The following is a 19800-nucleotide window of genomic DNA, read 5'->3' as shown; positions in this document are numbered from 1 at the left end:
CAGTAAATAAAAACTCCATCTTAAAATCACACATTTTGTAACCAGAGATTGTGTACTGGCTCAGAACGAGTTAGAAATATTTTTAATGAAAGGGATTAAGCAATCATTACATGGAGGGTAGTTTATGGAGGGGATGTTACCACAGAAAGTGAACAGACTATTTGTCAATTTCAAAATGTAAGGTGATATCAAATGTCAAAAGAAATAAAGTAATTTGAATAGCACAATGTTTTTTTAAGAAAAATTAGATTTGCACAATACAAAGTTTGTATCCGAAACTTCAAGAATGTGCGCATTATGTGGTCACCCTGGTGACATCACAAGTTGCAAATTCCTGTATGACTCCGCAATACATTGCTATGTTAATGGTTGTGGTGATCACTCCAAACTTGGTAGCGTTTGTTACAAAATGAGTACAGCATTAGAGCAAAATAGTAATTATTTCATACTTTTTAAATTTGCTGTTAAATAAAAAGGAATTGTCATATTTAGATTCCATGACGTTTAAACCCGTACACTAATGCATATTAATTTTTTCAAAAGAAAATATAAAAAAAAAATTATGGAATTTTGAATAACAACTAAAGGGAAATAAATCAAATAACAGCCGTCTCCAATACTCCATGGGAAGCAAAACAACCATACAGTAGACTTGCACTTTGATAAATTTAAAAATGCCAAAAGCATCATCTGAAAGCGGTACCTGCTAGTAAACAGACCCAATTCAAAAACATTTTTACAAAATCATGTAGACAAATTATATTGTCTCACTTGTAAATGCTGTGATGCTTGCAGAATCACTAATTGTTGTATTATCTCCAGCAACAGCAAAAACAGTAAATGAATAGGATGTTGCAGAGTTCAGGTTGGTGACATTAATGCAAGTGCGATTGGTTACAAGTTGCTGTATTTGTCCACTGTTTGAAAAATTAACTCCATAGGAAACATTTCCTCCAAGTGGTGCAACCCAGCACAGAAATACAGAAGTTGTTGTCACATTGGTAAAAGTAAGTGAAGTAACTGGGCCAGGCTCTGGAAATTCAAATAAAAAATAAAATATTATGTTAAAATTGTATGACTTATATGTTTTTTCAGGCAAGGAATGCCCACAATAAATTGTGGAATCAGTGAGTATACAACAAAAAACATAACCGATTCATAATGTAGTGCCTTGATCGTAATAACAAGTGGTGCTGAAAGAAATTCCACTACAACCCCCCATAGGCACTAATTGGTTCTTTGCAATTTTTAGTACACATAGACTAAAGTTGACAGTTAATTTTTACATTCTTAGCTGACAAAGGAGAGAGGAACTACACTGTTTCTCCGAAAATAAGACTGGGTGTGATATACATTTTTGCTCCAAAAGATGCACTAGGGCTTATTTCCAGGGGATATCTTATATTTATTCATGTACAACAATGTACAGTCATGTCATCTTCATCTGGAATATCATCATAACTCTCCACATTCAAACGCTGAATTCCAGCCTGAATTTCTTGCTACTCCAGCCGCTTTTAGGATCCTCCAGGATCGATGAACGTGCTTCGATGTTTGATGAATGGTTCGATGTGGTGAAGCAAAATGCTTGCATATAAATGTATTCATGTTGCTTTAATATTCAAATATCGCATATTCCCTAAAGTCATGACAAGATACATTTTAAAAGTCTCACATACCATCTTCTGCACTGCCTTTTTTTTCACACCTTCACAATACCATCAGAATGTACGGTAGCGTATTTGAGCCACAGAGAAACAAAAATAAGGAGATAATGAAAATGTCTATTTTATGATGTTGTAAAATGGAAATTTTGACTTTAAACTCGATTTTTCCACTTTAACCTCGTAGTTTACTTTATCATTAAAGGAGACCGTCGTAAACAGCATCTTAAAACCGACCAGGTTGTTAATCGCTACGCGCTTTTGGGGCTTCCTCCTAACCTGACAGCAGCGGCAAGCAGCAATAGATCGCCACACAGGACACATTAACTTTATGATTTTCCGGCTCTCTGCACATTTAGAATGCTTAGATTTATACTTGATATCACTTTCATGATGAAATGCATTAAAGTATATATGTTACATTTTACAGATAAGTCGTTAACTTTGTTTAAATAATGAATACTGTTAACAGTTACACAAATTAGGTGGCACAGTGGTAGAGTGAGAGCACTGCTGTCTCGCAGGAAGTCACGTCCCTTGTGATCCATGCCTGGAGTTTGCATGTTTTTCTGGTGAATTTGCACAATGTGCTCAGTTTTCCATCCAAAGACATGAAGGATTGGGGATTTGGTGAAGCTACAATGACGTTAGTGTATTTCTGTGCTTGTGTTCACCTTGAGATGAGCTGATGCCCTGTCTAGGGATTTTGTTTCTGTCTCGCGCCGATGCTGCTGGAATGGGCTCTTCTCCAAATTGATGAGTGTAATCATTAAACATCCTTTTCAGAGATATTGTGGCAAGGTGTCCTCGGAATTTAATGGATGTTTCGGGCACACGCATTGCATCACATGACGCATAAACCTGGCCTTGGGCGCCTTACTTTTCAGCTGACACTCTTGACTATGGCTTATATTACAGAGCAGCCTGAAAATCATGTTAAGGCTTATTTTCAGAGTAGGTCTTATTTTTGGGGAAACACGGTAATAAAATTTCCTACAGCTGCTGAAGCAATTAATTAAGGCACATAGATAGATAGATAGATTTCTACCATAAATAGATTCCAAATAAAGATTGCTTAATGAAAGCTACCATGCCACAATTAAAAGGGCTTCCCTTCTCTGCTAAGTTCCCTAAAACTGTGCTTCTTTAAACCCAATTATATCTCAGTACTGAGATATTATTATGTCAAATATTCTATTGCATAGATCAGAAATCATTTCAGCCACTTGCTATTTCAAACTATGTTACTCTGAATTAATTACTTCTATTTCAGTAAATAAAAATTCCATCTTAGAATCACACATTTTCTGTAACCTGAGATTGTGTACTGGCTCAGAACAAGTGTGCATTATTTTCAATGAAAGGGATTAAGTGATCATAACATACAGAGCTGTTTATGGAGGGGTTGTTACAACAGAAAGTGAACAGATCATTTGTCAGTTTCAAAATGTAAGGTGATATCAAATGTCAAAAAACAAAGTAGTTTGAACACAAGGAAGTCTTTTGGATGGATGGATGCATAGATTGGCACAACACAAAGTTTGTATCCAAAACTCTGAAACGTAAAGAATGTGCGCACTGGTGCATAGTAATTGAAAATGTTACAGTAAAACCTACAAAAACCTAAGGCAGTTATTCATAACAACTAAAGAGAAATAAATCAAATAACTGCCATCTCCAGTGCTGGTTTGTTTATGGCAAAAAAAACAGCCATACAGTAGACTTCCACTTTGCTCAAATCTAAAATGCTAAAAGCATCATCTGAAAGTGGTACCTGCTAGTAAACAGATTAAATTCCAAAACATTATTTCAAAATCAAGTAGACAAATTATATTCACTCACTTGTAAATGCTATGATGGTTGCAGAATCGCTAACTGTTGTATTATCTCCAACAACAGCAAAAACAGTGAAGGAATAGGATGTTGCAGAGTTCAGGTTGGTGACATTAATGCAAGTTTGATTGGTTACAAGTTGCTGCGTTTGTCCACTGTTTAAAAAATTAACTCCATAGGAAACATTTCCTCCAAGTGGTGCAACCCAGCACAGAAATATAGAAGTTGTTGTCACATTGGTAACAGTAAGTGAAGTAACTGGGCCAGGCCCTGGAAATTCAAAGAAAAAATAAAATATTATTTTCAAATGTTATGACTTAAATAAGACATATGTTATTTCCACCAAGCAATGTCCACAATAACCTGTGGAATCAGTAAATGTACAACAAAAAAACATAACAGCTTCGTAATGTAGTACGCTGACCTTAATATGTTGTGCTGAGACATATTGCAGGACCCCCAAAAAACATTGGATCACTGCAAACAGTACATACGGAATAAAGCTGACAGGTAATTTTTACATTTTTAGCTGACATACAAGAAAGGAGCTAAAACAATTTTCTGTGGCTGTTGAAGTAATTAATGCAGATAGATAGATAGATAGATAGATAGATAGATAGATAGTAGTGTCACGCATGCCTGCATAGGAGGCAGCAACAGGGTGTGGTTAATTCTGAACCACTGAAATTCAGGGTTAATCATGTACACTAAAACTTTCTCTCCTTCCTTGCAGTAACAAATAAAATCTAACCCACTTCCTTCCAGCTACATATTACACCCCGATGATGTAATTTCCTCCTCGTTAGATGGTCTGCCTCTTCCTTCCCCACCAGCACTATAAAAGAACCAGCAGTTCTTCCCTGGAGTAGTCTTGATTTGGACTCTGACCTATGAGGTGACTTTGCACAAACGATCGCTATTTTCTATGTAGCGAAAGTTATATCCCCCAAACCTTCATATCTTGTCCATGTCTTTGTACAGTTGGCATAGTTGGCAGGATCCAGTTTCGATATGGTAGATGAGCAGGACCTGAATGTTGTTCTTATGAACATGGCAGTAGAGCTCCAACGTCTACAACTATGGCTAGAGGAGTCAGAAGCCCATGTCGATGCCCATCTTACTATCCGTCAGGACCAATGCCGGACTCCGTCCCAGGTACTGACCCCTGTTACTGACGCAGACGATGTGGACACTTATTTTGTTATTTTTAAATGAAGAAGAATGGGGCGATATCCTGGCCCCAGTGGGCATGCTACGACCTCTCAGTAGAAGATGCTGTTGACTATGACCGTCTCAACACCGAGGAGCTTAAGCACTCCGGTTACTCCTACTACTACGACTTTACTCTTGACATTTCCACTTTAATATTGACGCATACGTTGAGATTTGAGTCAACATGTTGACTTTATTCTTGAAGTTTATTTTGTCATTAAAGGAGAACATCATATACTTCATGTTAAAATCAATGTTTAATTTACTAGATTTTCTCAAACCCTGTCATAACTAAAGTGGAACGTTAAACGCGTTGTACGAAGTGTTCTCTGATCCATGTTAATTGCTATGTGCTCCTTAAACTAACTTCCCCTTGCACTGAGAGGAGCCGCTGGCAGTGATTGCCACATCTAATACATTCATTTCATGCTCTCTGAACATTTAGAATGCTAAGATAAATACTCATAAATCATTTTCATTATGAAATGCATTAAAGCATGTATTAAACATGTGGGAGCATAGAGGTTGCACTTTTGCCCTGCAGCAAGGGGTTCCCAGGTATTCCCTGCCTGTAGTTTGCATGTTTTTCTGGTGGATTTATTCGACGTTTATCCATTTCCTTTCAAAGGCATGTAGGATGTGGGGTTTTGTTCTGCCATATTGACCTCAATATATGTTTGTGCTCATATTCACCCTGTGATGAGCGATGTTCAGGAATTGTTCCTGCCTAGCGAACGACGCTTGCAGGGATGAGTGCCTTCAACGTTCCAAACAGTCCAGGTCCTAAGTTTATAGCTAGTTTACTTTCACAAAGATGTTAAATGTGTGGTGTTAAATGTGTGGTGTTTGGTACGTTTGTTAGAGACAGTATGCCTGCAATAAGGAAATCCTGCTCAGAAAATCATCCTTTGAATTCTCTGTTTGTATTTCTGACCAACAGTTATACAATATTTCAGTTAAACTAGTACAATGCCCATTCATACATCTAACTTTTTGGAGCCTCGTCACACCTGCCATAAAACGTTCCCTACACTGAACGTATAGCTGGAGACCCCACAATGCAAGGCAGCAGCACTACTGCCATACCACCGTTCCCCCACGTGTTTAATACATACTTTAATGCATTTAATCATGAAACTGATATTAAGTATTTATTATAGCATTCTAAACGTTCAGAAAGAAGTAATTCATGAAGTGAATGTATTCTGTGTGCCGATCGCTGCTTGCAGCTCCTCTCAGTACAAGAGGAACTCAGTTTACGAAGATATACGACACTTGATATAAAGCATTTAATGTGCTACATTAATTATGACAGGGTTTGAGAAAATCTAGTAAATTAAACATTGATTTTAAGATGAAGCTTACGATGTTCTACGACTACGAGAATAAGTCAACATGTCGACATCAATCTCAACATAAGCGTTGAGATAAAAGTGGAAATGTTGAGAATAAAGTCAACATGTCGACATTAATTAGTCAAATAATTGCAAGTCAACTGACGGTTTGTGTATGCCAATTAAAGTTACTCTACAATATACTACACTTCCACTTTGCTCAATTCTAAAATACACAACACACTTTCTGAAAGAGATAGCTGCTGTTACACAGACCCAATCCTGGCAGTCAGACCCAAACTTTACTCCTACATAATGTCAACACATCATATTCACGAACATGTAAATGCCATGATGGTGGCAGAATCGCTAACTGGTAGATAATCTCCAGCAACTGCTAAAACAATGAATGATTAGGATGTTGCAGAGTTCAGGTCTGTCGCATCAATACATGTGTTTTGTTAACAAGTTGTTTACTTTGCCCACTATTTGAAAAATTGACTCTGTAACTGACATTTATACCTAGTGGTGCAAACAAGCAAAAAACATGGATGCTGTTGTCACATTGTTATCAGTAGGAGAAGTGACTGAGCCAGGTTCTGTAAATTCAAATAAGAAGATTAGATTATTTTAAAAGCCTATGGTTTCAATATGGAAGGTGGATGAAGTTTACAAAATGTTTTCAAAAAAGAAATTATTAATTTACTCAAAGATCTCAGCCAAAGTTATCAATGAAAAGCAATTTCCACATTTACTTTCTCCAAGCAAACTACTAAACTTCAGTCTTTCCAAAGTAACTCATTGATACAAGGAGGAAAAATACAACTGATTGATTACAAAATTTCAAACCTATTTTCAAGCAAACTATGAAATTTTAGTTTCTCGCTTTACAATTTATTACAATAAGACTATTTCAGTGGCAGATCATTAAAAACACAGGAGCATTTGAATCGTCAAGACTAACAAACTGAATCATTAAGAGAAAAATCTTACTAAGAAATGTACAGAAGAGAAACTACATCTGTTCAGTAAGGGTCAGAGAAAGCTTTCTAATGTCAAAAGTGTTGAAATCGCTCAAATTAAAGATGATATTAAATTGTTAGAATTTTTCCATCCAGGTAGTGAACAACATTCAAAAACGATTACTGGAAATAACATAACATGCATTAAGGAAACAAAAAATACATCAAACTCTATTAGTGAAAATTTTGGAATAAAAGAAATTCTTAATTGAAAATATATAAATATAACACAAAATTCTGATGAAAATGAAAAAATATCACATTTGAGGAAAAGGAGCAAAAGCACTTTGAAACAAGAAAAAGACACTCAAGGACAACTTGTACTCATTTTACTTTCGTAACAATCCTCCATAGAATTTTACATTTCCAAAGCCATTTATTTTTATTTCAAGGGCACTGGGGGGAAAAGAAGGCAAATAACTTTGGATTAGATAGTATTGTGGTACCTGAAAAAAGGAATATCAAAGCTTCACAAATGTCTCCTCAAAATTTGTTTCTCAAAAGTATGACAGATGAAAGAAATAAATAAACTAATTATGAACTGGCACGGTAAGTAAACCTATCTAACAGTAGATTTAGGTGTTGTTCAATTCAAAAATCCAAAAAGCGCCTTCTACAAGTAAAACCTGCTAGTACACAGACCCAATTCCAAAAAATTACTTTACCATGATGTTAACATATTATATTCACTCACTTGTAAATCCTGTGATGGTTGCAGGATCACTAACTGTTGTAAAATCTCCAGCAACTGCAAAAACAGTGAAGGAATAGGATGTTGCAGAGTTCAGGCTGTTGACATTAATGCAAGTTCGAATGGTAAGAAGTTGTTGGGTTTGTCCACTGATTGAAAAATGAACTCTGTAGGAAAAACTTCCTCCAAGTGGTTCAACCCAGCACAGAAATATAGAAGTTGTTGTCACATTGGTAACAGTAAGTGAAGTAACTGGGCCAGGCTCTATCAATTCAAACAAAAAATAAAATATTATTTTTAAATTGTATGATTGAAATAAGACATATGTTTTTTCAGCCAAGCAATGCCTATAATAACCTGTGGAATCAGTGTGTATAAAACAAAAAACATAACAGATTCGTAATCTAGTGCACTGACCTTAACGACAAGTGGTGCAGAGACATATTGCAGTACACCAACAGCCCCCATTTGGGTCCCTGCCATTGCAGTACACACAAACTGAAGTTGATAAGTCATTAGTACATCTTTAGCTGACGCAGGAGACAGGAGCAAATAAAATTTTCTGCGGCTTTTGAAGTAATTAATGCAGCCACATAGATAGATAGATAGATAGATAGATAGATAGATAGATAGATAGATAGATAGATAGATAGATAGATAGATAGATACTGTACCATAAATGAATTCCAAATAAATACTAATTATTCAAAGCCATGTTCCCAATACTTAAAAGGCTTCCCTTCTCTGCTTAGTTCACTAAAACTATGTGTTTCTTTAAAACCAATTATATCTCTGGACACTTATACAGGGGGTCCTTGGGTTAAGACACAGTTCCGTTCCTACAACAGTGATGTAACCCGAATTTTGCTGTAAGTCGAAAAACACCCTAGCCAAGGTCACTTACCTATCTTAACACATTTGCAACATCATAATCTAGAACATAAAAACACAACTAAGCCACAGAAAAAGGAAAAGGACATAAATATACTGTACTGTTCACTGTATTGTAGTAACAGAAAAAATTAGTGTAAAAAAAATCCTTACCTTTATTCCTTCTCATGTCTCAATTTTTTTAAAGCTTTTATGGGAGTGAACGTTGTAAACTCGAAACATTGTATTTTGAGAAGTTGTAACCCAAGGACCCCCTGTACTATTTCGTCAAATATTGTATTACAATTATCAGATATCATTTCATGGTAATAAAATATTTGACAAAATAGAAATTGGTGTCGTCCGTTACTGGAGATGGACATCTGAAGCAGAACTCTGTTAGAAATGGTATTTTTTTTTCTCTTATATTTTATCATCCCGGGGTATCCTGTATTTACACAACACAAGGAGGGTCTGTTACAGTATATGCAAGCATATACAAAAAATAAGTGGCAGAAGAGGGGCTCAGAAAGAAAAGGAAAAGAAAGCTAAAGCTTCATCCAAGCCTAGATAGGCATCAAGTCTAAGTTCAAGGAATGGCCTTTCAGAAACTGACCTTGTAACACATCGGTGTAAGCACAGATTTTCAAGGACATGACATCGCTGCATCGCCTCCAGCCAAGAGTGAAAGTGGAAGCGAATGTGCAAGTGATTCAGGTCACAATAGCTCATCAATTCCAGAAGATTCACTGAAACTGAAAATGGCCTTGCATTCTGCATTGTCATCTACTCCTTGCGAGCCGGTAGCATTGACTTTAACCGGGCTTGCCACTTCACTCACGGAGCAAGAAGACCGAAATGATCTGTCTGAACTGAAAGTAATGATCACCGCAAATGGCCACTGACATAAAGGAGCTCAACAAAGTGATAAAGAAAAAAATAAATGAAACAAGGAAGGAAATGAATTATGTAAGGAAAAGTGATATAAATGATATAAGGAAAGAAATAAAGGACATACATGATACAAATGAGAAGCTGCTGCAGGATATTAAACACCAGGAGAAAAGTGTAAATAATCGCTTTCAGGCAGCTTTCAAAGATATGCTAGAAAAAGTTGAAGGAACAATTTCAGGAAAATGCGTCTAAGTTTGAGAATAAACTGAGAGCACATAGCGCTCAGTTGGAAGATGTTGAGCAAACGTTCATGACTCGAATTGAAATACCACTGACAGAAACAAAACGGCTGCAAATTCCAAATACAAAATACTTGGACACAGACTTGCTACACTGGAAGAAGGATGTAGAAGGAATAATATTAGAATCGAAGTTCTGCGTGAGAATCGTGAAAGTCCAAACCCAGTGAAATTCATACCTGAACTATTCTTTAAAATAACAGTAGAGGACTTTTAATCACACACCAAGATTTTGTATCCAAAACTCTAAAATGAAAAGAATGTGCGCATTATATGGTCGTCCTGTTGACATCACAAGTTGCACATTCCTGTGTGACTCTGAAACACATTGCTATGTCAATCGCTAACGTGATCACTCCAAAATTGGTAGCATTTGTAGCAAAATAAATATTGCATCGTGGCAAAACTAATTATTTAATACTGTTGTGATGTAAGATTTTTCATATAACTTGATAAATGTTTTGTATGTCTTTATTTATAATTTAGGCAAAGCAAATTAGACAAATTATATTCACTCACTTGTAAATGCTGTGATGGTTGTAGAATCACTAACTGTTGTATTATCTCCAGCAACAGCAAAAACAGTGAAGGAATAGGATGTTGCAGAGTTCAGGTTGGTCACATTAATGCAAGTTTGATTGGTTAGAAGTTGCTGGGCTTGTCCACTGATTGAAAAATTAACTCCATAAGAAACATTTCCTCCAAGTGGTGCAACCCAGCACAGAAATATAGAAGTTGTTGTCACACTGGTAACAGTAGGTGAAGTAACTGGGCCAGGCTCTGGAAATTCAAATAAAAAATAAAATATTATTTTCAAATTTTAAGGCTTAAATAAGAAATATGTTTTTTTTTTCAGCCAAGCAACGCCCACAATAACCTGTGAGTATAGAACCAGTGAGTATAGAACAAAAAATATAAGAGATTCATAATTTAGTGCTCTGAGCTTAATGAGACGTGACGTTGAGAAATATTGCTGTACCCCCCAATGAATCCCTGCAATTAGCAGTACACAAGGACTAAAATTGAGACGTACTTTTTACATTTATAGCTGATGAAGGATATCGGAGCTAATAAAATTTCCTGCAGCTGTTATGGCAATTAATGAAGGCATATAGATAGATAGATAGATAGATAGATAGATAGATAGATAGATAGATAGATAGATAGATAGATAGATAGATAGATAGATAGATAGATTTCTACCATAAATACATTCCAAATAAAGATGGATTATTCTAAGTCACATTCCCAATTTTAAAAGGGCTTCCCTTCTTTGCTGAGATCCCTAAAACTGTGTTTCTTTAAGCCTTGTTATATTTCTGGACAGAGATATTATTACGTCAAATACTCAATGGCAAAGATCAGAAATTATTTCAGCCATTTGCTACTTCAGAGTCTGTTGCTATGAATAAATTACCTCTGTTTCAGTAAATAAAAATTCCATCTTAGAATCACACATTTTGTAACCTGAGATTGTGTAATGGCTCAGAACGAGTTGGCAACATTTTTAATGAAAGAGATTAAGCGATCATAACATAAAGGGTAGCTTATGGAGGGGTTGCTATGACAGTAAGTCAAGAGATTATTTGTCAATTTCAAAATGTAAAGCAATATCAAATATCAAATATAACAAAGTAATGTGAACACCAGAAAGTCTTTTTAAGAAAAATTTGATTGGCACAACACAAAGTTTGTATCCAAAACTCTGAAACATCAAGAATGTGTGCATTATGTGGTTGCCCTGGTGACATCACAAGTTGCAAATTCCTGTGTGACTCAACTGCTGACGTGATCTCTCCAAAAATGGCGGTGTCTGTAACAAAACCAATATGGCATTGTGATAAAACAGTCATTATTTTCTACTTACATAATTCAATATAAAATAAAAAAGTAATGTCATATTTGGATTCTGTGATGTTCAAAACCGTACACTGATGCATAGTAATTGAAAATTTTACAGGAAAACCTACAAAAAACTAAGACAGTTACTCATAACAACTAAAGGGAAATAAATTAAATAACAGCCGTCTCCAAAGCTGCTTTGTTCAGGTCAAGAAAACAAACCATACAGTAGACTTACATTTTGCTCAATTCTAAAATGCCAAGGGATTAGACATTCTAAGGCTACATATTAATAATACAATAGGGGAAAGTACAGCAATACAGTATATATATATTACTCTACTAAGATAAAACAAATACTTTTTAAATTTGCTTGTAAAATAAAAACAGGATTGTCAAATTTAGATTATATGATGTTTAAAACTGTACACTAATGCATACTAATTTAAGTTTTTCCAGGAAAATATACAAAACAGTAATACAGTTGTGAATAACACCCAAAGGGAAATAAATGAAAAAACAGCCGTTTCTAAAGCTGATTTGTTCACAGCAAAAAATCAACCACACAGTAGACTTCCACTTTGCTCAATTCTAAAATGTCAAAAGCATCATCTGAGAGTGGTACCTGCTAGTACACAGATTCAATTCCAAAACATTATTTCAAAATCATGTAGACAAATTATATTCACTCACTTGTAAATCCTGTGATGGTTGTAGGATCACTAACTGTTGTATTATCTCCAGCAACTGCAAAAACAGTGAAGGAATAGGATGTTGCAGAGTTCAGGCTGGTGACATTAATGCAAATTTGATTCGTTAGAAGTTGCTGGGTTTGTCCACTGTTTGAAAAATTAACTCCATAAGAAACACTTCCTCCAAGTGGTGCACCCCAGCAGAGAAATATTGAAGTTGTTGTCACATTGGTAATAGAAGGTAAAGTAACTGGGCCAGGCTCTGGAAATTCAAATACAAAATAAAATATTATTTTCAAAGTTTATGACTTAACTAAGACATATGTCTTTTCCGTCAAGTAATGCTGCAAATAACCTGTGGAATCAGAAAGTATACAACAAAAAACATAACAGCTTCGTAACGTAGTGCACTGACCTTAACGACAAGCGGTGCTGAGAAACATTGCAGTACCCCACGCAAAGAATCCTTGCAATTTGCAGTACACACAGACTAAACAAGAGAGGTGATTTTTACATTTAAAGCTGATAAAGGATATCGGAGCTAATAAAATATCCTACAGCTGTTAAAGCAATTAATGCAGATAGATAGATAGATAGATAGATAGATAGATAGATAGATAGATAGATAGATAGATAGATAGATAGATAGATAGATAGATAGATAGATAGATAGATAGATATCTATAATGAATAAATTCCAAATAAAGATTGCTTATTCAAAGCCACATTCCCAATACAGTACTTAAATGCTTCCCTTCTCTACTTAGTTCCCTAAAACTGTAAATCTTTAAACCCTATTATATCTCTGGACAGAGACATTATTAAGTCAAATATTCAATTGGAAAGATCAGAAATCATTTCAGCCACTTGCTACTTCAGAGTCTGTTGCTATGAATAAATTACCTCTGTTTCAGTAAATAAAAATTCCATCTTAGAATCACACATTTTGTAACCTGAGATGGTATTTTGGCTCAGAATGAATTGGCAACATTTTAAATGAAAGGGATTAAGCGATCATAACATGGAGGGTAGTTTATGGAGAGGCTGTCATCACAGAAAGTGAACAGATCATTTGTCAATTCCAAAATGTAAGGCAATATCAAATATCAAATGAAACAAAGTAATTCGAAAAGCAAGAAGTCGTTTTAAGAAAAATTAGAATGGCCCAACAAAATGGTTGTTTTCGAAACTCTGAAACATCAAGAATGTGCACATAATGTGGTTGTCCTGCTGACATCACAAGTTGCAAATTTCTATATGACTCCAGAAGACATTGCTATGTCAATGGCTGACGTGATCACTCCAAATTGGTAGCGTTTATACCAAAATGAATATTGCATCGTGGCAAAACAGTAATTATTTATTACTTTTAAAATTTGCTTGCAAAATAAAAACAGGACTGTCAAATTTAGATTATATGATGTTTAAAACTGTACACTGATGCATACTGATTTAAGTTTTTTCCAGGAAAATATATAAAATACCAATGCAGCTGTGAATAACAACTAAAGGGAAATAAAATAAATAACAGCCGTCTCCAAAGCTGCTTTGTTCACGGCAAGAAAATGAACCATACAGTAGACTTCCACTTTGCTTAATTATAAAATTCCAAAAACATAATCTGAGAGCGGTACCTGCTAGTAAACAGAGTCAATTCCAAAACATTATTTCAAAATCATGTAGACAAATTATATTCACTCACTTGTAAATCCTGTGATGGTTGTAGGATCACTAACTGTTGTATTATCTCCAGCAACTGCAAAAACAGTGAAGGAATAGGATGTTGCAGAGTTCAGGTTGGTCACATTAATGCAAGTTTGATTGATTAGAAGTTGCTGGGCTTGTCCACTGATTGAAAAATTAACTCCATAAGAAACATTTCCTCCAAGTGGTGCACCCCAGCAGAGAAATATAGAAGTTGTTGTCACACCGGTAACAGTAGGTGAAGTAACTGGGCCAGGCTCTGGAAATTCGATTAAGAAGATTATGTATTATTTCAAGAGAAACTGTGAATGAAATTTACAAACTATTTTACAAAACGTAATTTTTATATTAGTCAACAGTCTCATCTTAACTTCTAAAATTAATACTGGAAAAAAAATTCTATATTTACATATTGTATTTAAAAAAAGAGGACTACATGTAGGAAAAGAATGCAGAAGTTGAAAAACATTTAACTTTGTGATCTGGAATGTTTTAGGTCTGAATCACAAATTAAAGAGAAAGAAATTATTCTCTCACCTAACAGGTCTAAACGCTAAAATAGTATAATTACAGGAGACCAACCTATTAAGCAAGGATCAGTTTAGGCCAAATATTCTCTTCCAGCTTTACAAAAAAAACTAGAGTTGTGGGAATTTTTATACATAGAACAATCTCACTTGTAGAAACAGATGTAGTATCTGATCCTGAAGGTAGGTAGGTGATTGTCATGGGTAATCGATTTAACTGTAAAGTGATTTTGATAAATGTTAATGCACCCAATGTGGATGATAGGGACTTCATCCAAAACGTATTTGCATCCATTCACAATGTGAACACTCATAAAATTATAATGCCTGGGGACTTTAATTGTGTTTAAATCCAGACCTAGATGGGACAGGGGCTATGACGTCTAACACTGTAAAAACAATGACACAGTTTGTAACTGATCACAACTTATCAGACCCCTGAAGATTTCAAAACCCAAGTTCAAGAGCATATTCCTTCTACTCACCAGTGCTTCACTGCTACATTTTTTTATGACAATAATTTCTTGGCCTACAATTAAGTCTTGTAAGTACGATGCTATTGTTATCTCCGAACATGCCTCTTTGATCATGGAGCTGAAATCACTATGCCCCACATACTCATCTTACAGATGCCATCTTAATTCAATTTTATTAGCAGATAAGAACTGTGCTGAATTTATATCAAAGCAAACTGATTTTTTTAGACAAGTTTCTGCAGGAACACTCTGGGAAACTGAATGTTTTCTTAAGAGGACAGATTATTTCATATCTTACCCACAAAAATATATTGTAAATCAAGAAGGTTTCAGAGCTAGTCAGTGAAATTACCAGAATAGATCAAGAACATTCCAGGTGTCTTGATGAAGCACTTTATAGGAAAAGACAGGCTCTGCACTCAGAACTCAACCTCTTGACTAAAGTGACTAAAGAAACAGAACAACTCATGTTTAAATCAAGACATCATTACTATGAACACGGAGAGAAAGCTAATAATATTTTAGCTCAGCAAATCCACAAGCAGGAAGTTCGCAATGCAATCCCAGTAATTACCAACACAGATGGAGACAAAATCATTGACCATAAAAATATAATGCAAACATTTAGAGACTACTATAACTCCTTATATTCTACTAAGTTTAAGGAAGCCAAGACAGAACTTACCGTAATGCATTTCTGGATGCATTACAGATACCACAACTAGATACTCTCACTGTAGAGGAACTGGATGAACTAGATGCTATTAACTCACTTCAGAGTGGGAAAGCAGGAGGCCCTGATGGCTACCCTGCCGAATTTTATAAATTTTTTTAATTTAGTTAGCTCCCCTTTTATTAGCAACATTTACAGAAGCTAGAGACAATAAAATTCTACCTCAAACTTTTCGTCAAGCTTTAGTTACTAAGTAAAATAAGGACTTATTACAATGTGCATCGTACAGACCAATCTCACATTTGAATAATGATATTAAGATACACTATAAAAAATGTCTATAAATTTAACAGTAAAAACACTGTGAATGGTGAAAGTAAAATACCGTTTCTGAAAAAAATGAAAATTACCTTATGTTTAACTAATAATTACCTGTATATCTTAAACAATACATTTCATTATTTTTTGCAGGAAAATTCTGTACAATTGACGTTTCTACCTTCAAGATAAATATGCAACATACCGTATACTGATATATTGCAGTTATTTACCTTCAGTTGGAAATGATTGGTCACAGCGCATGCTTGTACATGACGTGCACTGTTTAGAAGTCGAATGTTCTAGATTTTTTTTTTTTTTAAATCTTTCGGTGAGTGAGCTTTGGATGGTAACGTTTGATACGAGTAGTTATTTTATTATGTAGAAAGCTTGGTTATTTATTAAGTTAGACACCAGGGTGTGTTTTATTTTTTGAACACTTGTTCAATTCGGCCCTCATTAACAAATAAGTTGTGATTTTTGTGCTAAAGTGATCTCGGTTTTAATAAATTACCATTTGTTAATATCCATGCATCCATCCATTATCCAACCCACTATATCCTACAGGGCCATGGGGGTCAGCTGGAGCCAATCCCAGCCAACACAGGGTGCAAGGCAGGAAACAAACCCCAGGCAGGGTGCCAGCCCACAGCAGCCATTTGTTAATATAGCATAGTTATTACAACACTTAAACTTTAGATACAATATTTTTGTTTGCCGAATGAACCAAAACAACTTTTGGCGATTTTTAAGAATCTCATAGCCTGGAGTGAGTCCACAGTTATAAGGATGCTGTTTCATAATAGCTTAAATATTTTCTTGGTGGTTATGTGTTACTCTTGAAGTTAGGTGTATTAGTTTTTCTAGTGTTTTCCTCACTTAAATAATAATATACAGTAGAATGATATTTAGTTTACTTCTTTAACAGTCACCATAGTTAGTAGTTTAATTCGCCATAGTTAGTAGTTGTATGAAGTAAACCAAGTACTTTGTTACCAGCGACAACAACCTATTATAACACAGTGCTTAAGGATTTATTTTGAAAAATAAAATTTTCTGCCACATATTACATTTTAGCAGCGCCATTGCGCGTGGAAATTTTTCTTCCGTATATGAAAATACGATTTGAGAGTGTCAAGAAAAAATAGTAAAAGTGGGTATTATCATGTGTGGCAGTCTGACTTACTGATGTTCATAATTTGAATGTTTCTAAAATAATTCTTTTCAGGGTTATAGTCTACTTTTGAGCCGTTTTGAATATTGTGGTGCGTATTTGTTAATGTAGCCAAACAATGTGATGGAACATGCAAGGCCGCAAAATTTGTAATGGTTATTTCAGCTTTTTTTCCTTTTCACATTTAGGTAATTCATACATTCAGTTTATCCCTAAAGGTTGCATTTGTGTGTTTTCTTCAATTGGTTAATTTAAGATAAATGGGATACACTAATCGTTGTTTTGTTCGTGTAAACCGGCAAAAGCACGCCGTAAAAGCTGTCCTTCCAAAACCATAAATCATAATTACATGCCTGCTGTTTAGCTCTTTATTGGTATATTGCTTATAACTGTATATTATTAGTTACATGTGCTTTGGTTATGTTTATGTGCAGGAGTTGTGGTGAGTCCTTGCATACCTTAAAAGGACATGTGCTTCATTGCAGGCTTCATCGTAATGACCCACGCTGCATTTTTAAGTGTGTTGCAACAGCTTGCAAGCAGGCATTCTCAAAATATTCTGCATTTAGACACCATTATTATAATGCTCTTGAAAGGGTCAGTAACAAGACAGTAGTTACACTTTTAAAACGCTCAATTTCACTGTGTAAGAGAGAGTTCCATCATTTACCGTTTCTTCTGGCACATCTTAAAGAGCATGTTGCTGGGGGCCAGACTGTAAACTGTTCAATTAAAAGGTTGTAAAGGTGTTTTTACTGTTAAATCATCATTTAATGCACATGTTTAGAAAGCACAGACGTTGCTCAGTTGGTCATGTCAATGATTAATATATACAGTAACCTTTGCAGTCTCAAAAGCTGTGCAGTAGCATAACTGAAGCTGACTCAACAGGTTTTTTTGCAAGTGCAAGCGAGCCATATTTAGAAAACATAGTAATGGACGTATCAGAAAATTTTACAGATTTGTATCTTTGAAATACTGTATATGCCTATTTTACATGAAACTTCAAGGGCAGTTTATTTTACCAGTATCAATAATTCAGAATATTGTGGAAGAGATGCAGAACATACACGAGTTAGGAGACTCCTATAGACTATGTAAATTAAATTAGTTGCTTAATGCTGACCTTTCATTATCAGATGAAGTTGTTACAAAAATTTTAGATGCAGTACAATAATACAAAGTGACTTATTCATAATATCATGCCATTCAGGATCTATGAAAACATCACATTCAACACCGTCATTTAAGAAACTGTTTAACTACATAGAACCTAAGAAAGTGTATCTAGGAAGAGATGAGAACAGAAAAGAGAGATCTGTATATTAAGTTCCAGTGAAAGAAACACTGAAATGTTTGCTAGATTCAGAGCTCTGGAATGAAACAGTATCTCAGAAAGACCCTTCCACAGATGTCCTCTGTGATATTAGTGATGGTAAGATATTTAAATCCAACAGGTTTTTCCAATATTATCCTACATGTGCAAAATTAATCTTGTATCAAGACGCATTTGAACTGGTGAATCCATTGAGGTCTACAAGAAAGACGCATAAAGTGCTAGCCATGTATCTCTCTCGTTAATTTACCTCATCTTCAATCCAGTGTAGATCACATGAAGCTTGTGTTGTTTGGTAGAGAGATGGGCTTTAAAGATTTATGGCCATAGTAGTTTTTTTTCTGACTTGGTATACATTTGAGAGACAGAAGAAAATGGCATTGATGTTTCTGAAGTTGCAGTTATTAATGGGACTGTGTATTGTATTGTTGGGGATAATCTGGGCTCTTATTGTATAGGGGGGTTTACTGGGATTTTCAGTCAGTCAAAGTACTTTTGCAGATACTGTACTGTTTAATTACCCAAACTGAATTTCATGATGATCCCAATGTAACTGGGCCACAGAGAACCATCGAGAGTTACAATTCTGCCACTGATTTATTGCAAGATGAGAAATCTGAAGTTCAAGGAGTGAAATTCAAATCAGTATTCAATTCTTTAAAGCATTACAATGTTTGCCAGCCTGGTCTTCCACCCTGTCTTGGTCATGACAATTCTGAAGGCATCCTCTCATGATATTTGTTTGTACTTGAGGTACTTTATAAAGAAGAAAAAATGGTTTACATATTTAGTTTGGAACAGACGCATTTCTCAGTTTGAATATAGTGGTTCTGACGACCTCACAAAGCCATGTGAAGTTAGTTCACAAGGTTACAGGCTTGCAGGTCAGGCCATTCAGAACTGGGTTTTTCTAAGGCTATTGCCAGTTTTAATTGGTAATTTAATTGCTGAGCCTGAAGACAATGTCTGGCAAGTGACACTTCAGCTTAAGGATATAGTCGATCTCATTTGTGCTCCTAAAATCTCAGTATCTCAGATTGCATACTGTGACAGATAGGGGGCACTATCGCTCCCTTGAACCCCTGTCCACGACTTTGGACACCAGGTAAAAATCCAATAGGTGACTTCATTTACTTTCCACAGTGCACAAAGCACCCTCTCCTCCACAATACTCATAAACAATCACAATAAACACAATAATCCAATCCTCCGACTCCCAGACGCAGTGCCACCCTTCCA

The 19800-nt window shown here is 35.3% G+C and overlaps 1 protein-coding gene across 16 annotated transcripts in view; it reads right to left on the bottom strand.

The window, feature by feature from the left end:
* Positions 1-19800, bottom strand: part of LOC120515605 (receptor-type tyrosine-protein phosphatase eta-like) — a 210608-nt gene that overhangs the window by 149025 nt on the left and 41783 nt on the right. For 11 of the 16 annotated variants that reach the window (XM_039736809.1, XM_039736788.1, XM_039736831.1 and 8 more), the window contains exons 3-8: positions 14056-14316; positions 12355-12615; positions 10339-10599; positions 7760-8020; positions 3507-3767; positions 772-1032 (exon numbers count right to left, since the gene is read on the bottom strand). In XM_039736809.1, the coding sequence (XP_039592743.1) occupies positions 772-1032; positions 3507-3767; positions 7760-8020; positions 10339-10599; positions 12355-12615; positions 14056-14316 (1566 nt within the window). The remainder of the gene's footprint in view (positions 1-771; positions 1033-3506; positions 3768-7759; positions 8021-10338; positions 10600-12354; positions 12616-14055; positions 14317-19800) is intronic. The other 5 variants (XM_039736773.1, XM_039736740.1, XM_039736746.1 and 2 more) reach the window with 5 other exon arrangements.

This window comes from Polypterus senegalus, chromosome 1 (assembly GCF_016835505.1).
Source record: "Polypterus senegalus isolate Bchr_013 chromosome 1, ASM1683550v1, whole genome shotgun sequence".
NCBI lineage: Eukaryota > Metazoa > Chordata > Cladistia > Polypteriformes > Polypteridae > Polypterus > Polypterus senegalus.
This window is presented reverse-complemented; position numbering and strand designations above follow the sequence as displayed.